Raw genomic sequence first — 10817 nt, forward strand, 5'->3', positions numbered from 1 at the left:
AAGAAGACGATGAAGACGACGACGACACCTTCTTCCTCTTCCTCTTCTTCTTCGCCAGGCTCCGCAGAACAGACGTCAGGTCTTCCATCCAGGAGGGAGCCGGGGCAGTTGCCGAAGCAACAGGGCCCGACTGCACCTGTCCGGAAAGACCTGAGACTGTGACAGCACCACCAGCAGCAGGAACAACAGGAACAGGTCCGGGAACAGCAGGAACGGCAGGAACATCTGAAAGAGAATGCCGATCTGAAAAGGAAAGAGTAGCTGGAACGGCAACAGGTACGGCAGGCACGGCAGGTACCACGGGAGAGCCAGGCGTCCTGTCGGCAGTCACCGTCATCCGTGGCACTGGCGGCAGGTCCAGGGGGGTACTCTTTGGGCAGCGGAAGTCCGGGGTCGGCAAAGCAAAGAATCCAGGTGGTGGTGGCACCGTCCTCTTTGGCACGGCAGCAATGGGTTTTTGTATAGCCGCCGTGGGTGTCACCGACATTATATGGGGCGTATACACCAGATGCGGTGGCATCTCATATGCTGGTGTCGTCACTGTGGTAGTAGTAGTGGTCACCGCACCATGAGTGACCACTGCCGACCCCGCCAACCGTTGAAGCAACCCCTGGATGCTGGGCACTCCCTGCAGTCCCAGCGACTCCCACACCTGTCCCAAGTCGTCCTTCGCTGATGGCACACCTGCGGAAGCAACAGTCGGGTTAGTTGGAGGGGCTTCCTCGCGCCTGGGGGAGAAACACCCCCCCCAGAGCGGACGGAAGACCCCGAGTACAGCTGTACGTCCGGGTAGCGGGCGCCCTCATCCACACTCGACGGATCGAGAGAGGAAAAGGACTCCACTACCCCCCCCGCAGGGGAAGGCGCGAAACGTGGGGGCTGGCCGGGGGGCAGGAAAGAGGACGAAGTGTCCGTTACCAAAGGAGTCACTGGACTTTCCGATGACTTCTTGGGCGGCCTAAGTCTCTTCCTGCCCTCGTACAGCACCCACTGCGCCTCGGACCAATTCATACATGTGACACAGGGCTCGTTGCGGGAGCACTCTCGCCCCCGACAACGAGTACAAACCTCGTGGGGGTCCACGTCAACAAATGACCTAAAACCTCCACATCTACGCCCCTCCAGCCCGGGACACACTCTACGGGCGACTGGAGGGCGCGGCGATATCTCCATTTCTTCCAATTCACTCATTGCAAGATCAATAAGAATTGTAAAAGTACTTACAGTCACTCCTGATTTATACAGAAAGAGAGGCAAATACTCAAACTCAAAGCAAACGACAAAGCGGGCAGAGCGATGACGAACACGTCCTTCCCACACACGGCCGAAAGCAAAAGTGATTTGTTTACCTCCCAGTCGCGCGGCGCGCGACGATTGGACAAGCAGTTAACTACCGTTCTCCCCTTGTTCGAAGCTTACGACCGTTCCAGCTGCCGCTAGCTACTTCCTATTGTTAAAGGACCGAGGGTTTGTATTACGTATCGGAACAAGTACTTTTTCTGGAAGGTGGGTCAATAAGCGGGCGAGACTGGTCCAGGAAGTCCACTCGGTTGACTACGCCTACTAGGCTAGGATAGCTAGGCTACATCATTAGCTAGTACCTACTACCTAGGTAGGCTATACCTATTTTGCCACCAAGGGCACCACATCTAATTGTAATGAGCAGTTCTATGTTATTTCTCGTGGAGTACAAATTCTAAAGGGCGACAAAGCATTAAAATGCCGTTGCAGGCACATGAATATTTACCGCATAAACAAGGGCATTAGATGCGGCAGTTGTCCTATTCTTGGTCTAATTCGTTGGTCTCTCTTTTCAGGAAATTTGTGGTCAAGTGTGACTTTCCATCCATGTCGAGGAAATCGAGAGACATTGGCACTGCTAAGTTCATCCTCCCGAGACTCGAAGTCATTGATTGTATCGGTGTTCGAGGCCATCATTTCATAATAGAATTTCTCATCTGTAAGAAAACATTAGCGGGAGCCACATTCACGTACGTGACAGATCAAGAAGAAGTAGTTGTAGTAGCAGTAAAATTTGGTCATCTTTATAACAGCACCGTAACTCTGTTGATAAGTGCCCACTATGGTTCTAGGCTCCTTATTGCTTTTCCCACAAATCTTTCATTACGGACACTGCTGATGTAGCTAATATATGGGCAAAGCTGTACATTCTAAAAAGCCCATCATTATCACTAGACTTCTTCACTGACAGCTTTACCTGTTCATATCTATCTCCTATCCCCAATACCTATTTTATATGTTGAATAGTTTTTTTTTTCCAGCAACTCAGCTAAAAGACGTTCCGTGGTGTCAGCAGGCTCTCTGGATAAGTTACATAATCTATCATCTTTCCCAGTTTCTTTTGGCATAATGTGTTTAATGTTGTCTTTATTATAACGATAGCCCCTCTGGCATTTAGTTCTTTAGGTCAGTTTAGGTAGTACCCTATCCAGCATGTCCTTCGAGAAACCCCAACTTTATTGTTCCTGCTTTCTTTCCTTTGATTTTCCTCTTTATTTCGCTTATTACTTTACTTTTTACCTCCGTTATGAGAGCTTGTTTTTCGTTATCACTTGGTTCTAATTTCATATTTTTGTATATTACTGAAAGACCGGTTCCATTATTTGGTATTTCGCTATCTCATTTTAAGCATTCTTTTGTTATCTGGGGTTAATGTATTATGAAAAACCTTCCCCGTTTCATACTCTGTTCCCAATGACCATACAAATGTGCTGACTACTATGCAAAATGGATGCGGCAAAACACAGGCCTCTGCTATCAGTCCCTAATATGGTGTTGTTGCAATTCTTGAACATCTCTTTGAATATCTTGTATTATAGTCCTTCTACTCCTTTTATTTATTTTCCTCTCGTAAGAAGACGATCAATTCTTAATGGACATGTATCATCATGCTACTTTTATTTTTTTAGAAGCCTTTATATGGCCCACCTATTGCTCCTTTCTCGCATAGCCTATATATTGCATTTTTTTTTATAAAGGTCATTCTCCTAGGTCGCCCCTGTTTGTTTAAATACACATTGAAGGTAATCGTCTATGATAACGGAACAGGCAACAGTCATTATCTCTACTAGCAAACATATGCACGTATACAGAAATTGTATGATAAATTCGTAATATAAGTCTACGGGCATAACCTGCCATATTTCCGTTTCAAGGAATCCCTTCTCACCTCCCCCACCCGGCCCCTTCAGAGGGAGGGGGAGGTAGGATGCTTGGAGGAATAACTATTACTCCTCCAAGGTATGATTAAACCCCATTATAAACCATCTTAGGGGTCCCCACTATAACCCTGCCAAGTTACATGCTCATCGGACTAGCCGTTTGGCCGTGATTGAATGACAGATGGGCGGACGGACAGACATAACGCCCATTATAGTAAAAAGGCGTCCATGTATTTTTATGTCGTGAGCTAACTCCACGAAAAATATGGGTGCTGTTCTCAAAAGTTTTTTTCCAACATCTCAGTCAAACACTGGCTCCATTGAACTCTATTCATTCGCGATCCTATGATTACTTATATTTAAAACAATCTTTAGGTATTTTCCGTTTAAATATTTCTTATTTTGATGGATGGCAATTCAATCTGCTTTCCGTTCTTGGTTTAACAGGTGGCCGAGGACATTAATTCGTTCAATAATGAAGAGAACAAAGGCAACGCGAAGTCATATATTCGCTAATAATTTGGTTGCTTCGTTCATTAAGATTTGCAACGTCTTCAAACAGTAACTGAATATTTAATTTTTATGACATAGGTATACACTCACTTTAGCTTATCAAAATCTAAGTACTTCTTGGTGGAATCTACTCTCCTTAGATGGTAATAGTTTTATCTGAATATATGATTCGCATTTCCTATTTCTGAGTTTTTCAGTATTTATAACTTAATTCAAACTCTATATTATTCTTTTCATTGTTTTTACATCAAGCGTCATTATGTATTTTGTCGTTTCCTCGTTCAGAATCAGTTTTACATGGGCTTTTTTAATTTCAACTTAATGCTGCTTGTAATGAAAGTAAACACTTGGTGACAGATTACAAGCTTTATGCAACACATTACCAAACTACCACATCTGTAACAGAAAAACAGACAACAATAACTAACAACATTCATGCACACATGAACACAAGCACATAACTTATGACAATCATGCTACAAAACATTGACATTAGAAAACATAACAATAAACAAAACAGCATAAAGAAATAGTTTGATAGCTAGGACCTACCACAAATAATACTACTACATTCTCCCCTCCTAGAAAAATTCACTGTTAAACTAAACAAATGTATTGGCTTAATCCCATCCGTAGCGATCAGGAGGCCTTGACACACGAGTGGATCTTCTTAGCTCAGTGGGCTCACTGGGCACATGAGAATCACGGTTATCATGAGTTTGTGCATCCTGCACTTCAGGTGTAACATGAGTTTGTGCATCCTGCACTCCAGGTGTATTTGGGGACTCCATCTCTCTTAACGATTCAACCTGGTGTACAGGAATCATTGCACCCTCGGGACTTGGAGCTAAGTCACGAGTAGACACAGTTGATTCTCTTCCGTCTGGATATTTGACATTTGCATACATTGGGTTTGCATTCATGAGTTGAACCTGGTCAGTTAACGGTTCATGTTTGCTAGACCTAACATGTCGTCGCATTAGTACGGGTCCAGGAGTCAAAAGTCATGATGGTAATGTATTTCCAAGACTAGAGAGTCGCTGAAACCTAAAGAAACGTTCATGAGGGGTTTCATTGGTTGCTGTACATAAGAGCGACCTAACTGAATGCAAAACCTCAGGAAGTACTATCTCCCAGTGTTGAGTCTTCAAGTCACGAGTTTCAAGTATTAAAAGAATAGATTTCCAAATAATACCATTGTATCTCTCAACCTGGCCGTTCCCCATCGGATGATAAGGTGTTGTTTTGTTTGTTGCAACCCCTTTCTGAGAAAGGAACATTTTCAGTTCCTGGGACATGAAAGAAGGACCTTGATCTGAATGAATAAAACTAGGCATTCCACAAAGGCTAAAGATAGATTCAAGACATTTGATCACTGCTTTAGAATGCATGTTTGGACAGGGAAACACAAAGGGGAAACGTGAATACTCGTCAATAACCGTAAGAATGTACTTGTTGTTCGTGGTAGAGGGCAGAGGCCCCTTGAAATCAATACTAAGACGTTCCATTGGCTGGGTGGCCTTTATGAGGACTCCTTTTCCTGGACGATGGAATTGCGGTTTTTGTTGTGCACAGCTTTTACAAGAAGCACATACTCTTTTCACGTCATCTGTTGAAAAGGGGAGGTTTTTGGATCGCACAAAGTGCAAAAGACGAGTGACCCCACGATGGCAGAGGTTCTCGTGGATGTCAGTGAGATTCGACATTCAAGAAATAGAACAACAATAGGCACGAGTCAGGGTGTCCGGTGCAATATTCTGTTTCCCAGGACGATACTGTATGGTATAGCTGTACGATGCCAGCTCCAACCTCCACTCTTGTATCTTGTTATTCTTTATTTTAGTTCTCTTCCTGCTGTCTAACATGAACATCACGGATCGCTGATCAGTAATCAGAGTAAAATGTCGTCTCGCTAAGAAATGGCTCCACTTGCGAACAGCTTCAATAATAGCGGTAGCCTCCTTTTCTACTGCTGGATAATGCAACTCACTACCCTGGAGCGTTCTTGACATGAACGCTACCGGCCGGTCACCCTGGTTTAAGACTGCTGAAACAGCAACTTCCGAAGCATCACACTCCACAACAAAGGGAAGGCTCTCATCCCCAGACCGTAGTGAAACATCCATAGGTTGTTTTTTTAAGGAGTTAAAAGCAGCTAGTGTTGGCTCACTCAGTGGAAAAGTTTTTGTGTTCACTAAGAGATGAATCATATCAGAAAAACGAGGGATCCATTTGGCATAATATGCAAACAACCCTTGAGCTCTTCGCAGAGACCCCATATTTGTGGGAGGCGGTAATTCTTGAAGGGGACGTAATCTGTCAGGGTCAGGCTTTATCACATTATTACCGACACAATGCCCTAGAACATTGATTGTAGGAACAGACACAACCGATTTCACTTTATTGAGGGTAAGCTTCCGTTTCCGAACCACCTCCAAGAACTTTTGAACGTTTTCATCATGTTCAGCCTGAGTTAATCCACCTACAGTAATATTATCTAGATATGGAAAAGTATCTTTGAGGTTCTCATCTTCAACTAGTTTGTCCATAGCTCTTTGGAATGCAGCTACACCATTCGTGACACCAAATGGAATCCTACAAAACTGAAACAATTTCCCTGCACCCTCAATAGCAGTGTACTTCCTTTCACTCTCATTAATGCTGAATTGGTGATATGCACTCTTTAAGTCAAATGTGGAGAACACATTATATTTTGCAAAGTCATGCACCATATCCTCTATCCTTGGGAGGTGGTATGCATCTAGTTCTGTGTATTGGTTAATGGTCTGGGAATAATCAATGCAAAGTCTCTTTTTGTGCCTGCCAAGTGAATCTTTGACTTCTACAACCTGTGCTCTCCAAGGGGATATACTTGGCTCAATGATACCTTCAGATATTAAATGTGATATCTGGTCTTTTACAAACAGCTGGTCATCCTGGCTATAGCGTCTAGATTTAACTGCAATGGGTTTACACTGTTGAGGCAAGTTTGGAAACAATGACGGTTCATCGATATCAGCTGTTGCTAATACACAGACAGGTTTGGCTCCAGTTATCTTTAAACTTGGTTTATTCCCTCCATATTGAAAAGTTACGCTCTGGTATTGCTTTTGAAAGTCATAACCTAAGATAACATCACAACATAAATCCTTCAGGACCCCGAGCTGGATACGAGGATATCTCTGATCAAGATGCACTAAGTCTGCTGTAACAAACCCAGGGGAACTAGCATTTAAAGATTTTGATGCCATTGAGACTGCTGTACCTACAGGAACTATTGTCAAATTTAGTTTCTGTGCTACTTCCTCACGTATAAAACTATCTGAGCTACAAGAATCAATTAGTGCCTTCAATGAATGGCCATTTACAGTGATGTTTGTAGCTGCATGTGAAAGATTCTTTGGATAAGTGGCAGCTATTGTAAGCAAAGTGGGGTTATACAATGCAGCAGTAGTACTACCTGAAGCCTTTGATTTACAGACTTTTGCAAAATGACCTGTTTTACCACATTTGTTACATTTAACAGTACGTGCAGGACAACTCACTCTACCTGTACTGTGGAGTGCATTACCACAAAAATAGCATTTCCTCTTAGATAAGTAAGCAGCAGCAACAGCTGAATCTCCTGGTGAACTTCTTTCTGCTTCTTCTTTTGTTGGCTGCTGCTGCTGGTCACCACTGGGCTGTGCCTGCCGCTCTGGAACTAAAGCAGCAGTATGAGGAATGGGTGGAGATGTATACGCGTCGGCACTACGCTGGGCAAGATCCAACGTACGAGCTTGACTGTGTGCAGCCTCCAGGTTCAGTGACTTATTTTCTAGTAGGCGCTGACGAATAAATGCTGAGGCAATACCATTAAATGCATCACGTACTAGCTCCTGCCGATATTGCTCAGCTGTGACTGCCTGGAAGTTACAATCCTTGCTTAGCTTATGTAGTTCCCTCAGAAATTCGTCAAGGGATTCTCCTGACTGCTGTCGTCGTGTCGGCAAAACATGCCTAGCAAAAACTTCATTCGGCAACTTGACATAAGCACTCTCCAGTTTGGCGATTGCACTCTCAAAAGTACTACAGTCTTCAATGAGTTCATACACACTCGGGGACACACAATTCACTAATGTCCTAAACTTGTCTGGTGCAGCATCTCCACTTTCTTCTATGAAGTTGGTGAATGTTTTATGCCAGTGCTTCCACTCTTTGGCTGCAGTGGGTGAGCTGGGATCTGTGTCCAGTCTGGACGGCTTCAGCAGCTTGGCCATGATGGGTAATGTGTTGAATAAATTGTAATGAAAGTAAATACTTGGTGACAGATTCCAAGCTTTATTCAACACATTACCAAACTACCACATCTGTAACAGAAAAATAGACAACAATAACTAACAACATTCATGCACTCATGAACACAAGCACATAACTTATGACAATCATGCTACAAAACATTGACATTAGAAAACATGACAATAAACAAAACAACATAAAGAAATAGTTTGATAGCTAGGACCTACCACAAATAATACTACTACACTGCTCTTGTAATCACGGGTTCAACGTTCGCTCCTCGTCAGGGAGCTGATCGGATTGTGATCGAGACTGTCTACTAGTGGTTACCATGAGTGACGCCATGGTGGGAGGTTGTGGTCATATCAATGGTTTTCCTCTATTTCTATGGTTGTGGTTACCCGGCTGACGTCTGCCCGAGAGGCAATAGCTTGGAGGAGGACAGAAACTACTAACCTGATTTCATTTCGTTTTAATTGTGTTCTTTATTTCGAACACTATATCTTTAGCATCGCCTACAACGAAAAAAATTGGAACTTCTTCTTGTCCTCACATGTTTCTTGCAGTTTATTTATTTATTATTTATTTTTACTATGGTACTGTATCGTGTATTTTTCCCTTTCATTACCGATTTTGAGTCTGTCCAGTAAAGTACCTCGATTTTCTTTTTATAGTCCACCCCCATTTTTCAGTCTAGGAAGTACTAGTCTGGACTCATGAGTTTTCGTTTTCATTATCCTTTTCTGGTTGCTTGTTTTACCTTTGAAATAAGATGAGTCACTTTAAACTTCCTTGAACATTGTCCAGACAGCAATCATTATATTTTGAACAAAATCCACTTTCCTTTAATCAGAAACAAAAGCTTGCACATTCGTTTGCACCAAGACAAGTTATTTTAGTAAGTCCAGTAAATTTGTACCCCGCCCCCTTTTTTTATGCAAATTATAATTGAATTATTTCCAAGACGTCGAATCCCATAAATAAGCCTCTGTCATCCGGACGTATCACTGGCATAAATTTCTTACACAAGTTAAATCAAGATAATTATCCGGGTCCTCGCTACTTAAGTGTTGCTACAAAGGAAAAATGTACAACAGCGTTGAGATTATTTTATTACAAACATCACCAGTGTTCTACTTTATGAACTAATTGGACTCGATTTACCTCATATTCAGAAAAAAACTATATATATAGATAACCAAATTGTGCGCGACAGATCTTCAGCCTGCGGCGTAAAGCCAACTAATTTTGTAACGAGTCCCTCTGAAAATTTTACCAAGGCCCCCAAAAATCTTTACTAAGTCAGTGTGGGTTACATATTCCTTGATATACTAAGATCAGGAATACTTAAATGCGCCCAGACATCGAGATGATTTTAACACTTATGGAGGAAAAGTTATAGACCACAAGCTAATCTTATCATGATTTTTATTGATAAGCAACCGTCTTCATTATCACCTTGATCATCTTCATTGACGTTCCCCGCCTCGGTCACTAAGGCCTTCGTTGTCCTGAGGTGAAACTGGAAGAGCAGCTCAGCTCGTGAACCATTATCATCAGATAGACTTAATTGACTGCCCTTTAGAGAAACTTGTTGGTCCTCAAAATCAAGGATAAAGATCAAAGGAAAGGAATAGAGATGCTTTCACATACTAAACCAGAAATAGCCCATTAATATCGCATTTTCCTTAGGAATAACTTACACCTAAAAGGAGTTACATATGAGGCCACCACTCCAACAACCGTCTATCTGCACAAAACAGAAATCGGAGAAAAATACGATTGAAGTTTTGCCATGTTTACATTATCATATTTCCGTTAATATTTATGCTATGACACCATTCTTTTTTTCAAAATGAAGCTAAAAGCATGCTCTTTACAAATATGTGTGTAAATATTATCTGTCTATCCAAACTATACCTCAAACAACACCATAACTGCAAAAACCGGTTTGTCAACATTGGAATGACGATATGTGATAATTATGAATAGCATAATGTCATTTTTCCCCTTCAACATTATATTAGCCTAGATCTTAGAAACTTAAATAATAAAAAAAACTAGCAGAATTATATAATGATGGGAAGAAGCAATAAAGAAAAGAAAATTAGAAAACTTTATTGTATAAGAATGGTGTCCTGTAAAATTATTCAGTTATGTAGCTCTCCTTATGACACGTCTTTGGTCATCATTCGGCCTACGTGGCGCAATAACATAACTGCATACTTAAAAAAATGTATTAAAGCATACTGTACCCCTAAAAGCATGGTAGGATGCAAAATTTACTAGCACCATTTTTTTTTATTACACTTAATTATGCATTCCCCCATTTAACACATCTGACTATCCAAAAATGGGTACAGTAATGATAGGCTAATAGATTTTTAAAATCCAGTACCATAAAAAGACCGAGGAGTAATTATGTGTGCACTCACATTATTCTTTTCACACCGAGTACTACATTCTACTGCGTTGTTGTCCATTTCATTCGATTCTTTATGCTTTCTACCCACAGTTGATGATCATAATAACTGTTATTTTTTTGTCAGAAACAATGCTTAATGAAAATTATAAGGTAGACCACGAACACGAGAACTTGACAGCCAAACTAAGCTCCCTTTAAATATGACGTCATACCAAATTAAAGAACCTCATTGGCGGACGCATGCAGATAGCTCCTTTTCTCTCGAATAACCGCTTACCTGCAATTTTGCAGATATACTGTTCTATTCATTTTCATCCCAGGCTCTTTCACTCGAATAACAAATCACAAATATTGCACATTCATCATTCCAGTTACTCTCACTCTCCCTAGATTATGAACGCGAAACACACACACACACA

At 41.8% G+C, this 10817-nt stretch overlaps 1 protein-coding gene across 1 annotated transcript; it reads right to left on the reverse strand.

Moving 5' to 3' along the window:
- Positions 1–5401: 5401 nt before the first annotated feature.
- On the reverse strand, positions 5402–7954 carry LOC135211429 (uncharacterized). The gene has a single exon (XM_064244739.1). The coding sequence runs from the start codon at positions 7952–7954 to the stop codon at positions 5402–5404; it is 2553 nt and encodes an 850-aa protein (XP_064100809.1).
- Between the last annotated feature and the right edge of the window lie 2863 nt (positions 7955–10817).

This window comes from Macrobrachium nipponense, chromosome 4 (assembly GCF_015104395.2).
Source record: "Macrobrachium nipponense isolate FS-2020 chromosome 4, ASM1510439v2, whole genome shotgun sequence".
NCBI lineage: Eukaryota > Metazoa > Arthropoda > Malacostraca > Decapoda > Palaemonidae > Macrobrachium > Macrobrachium nipponense.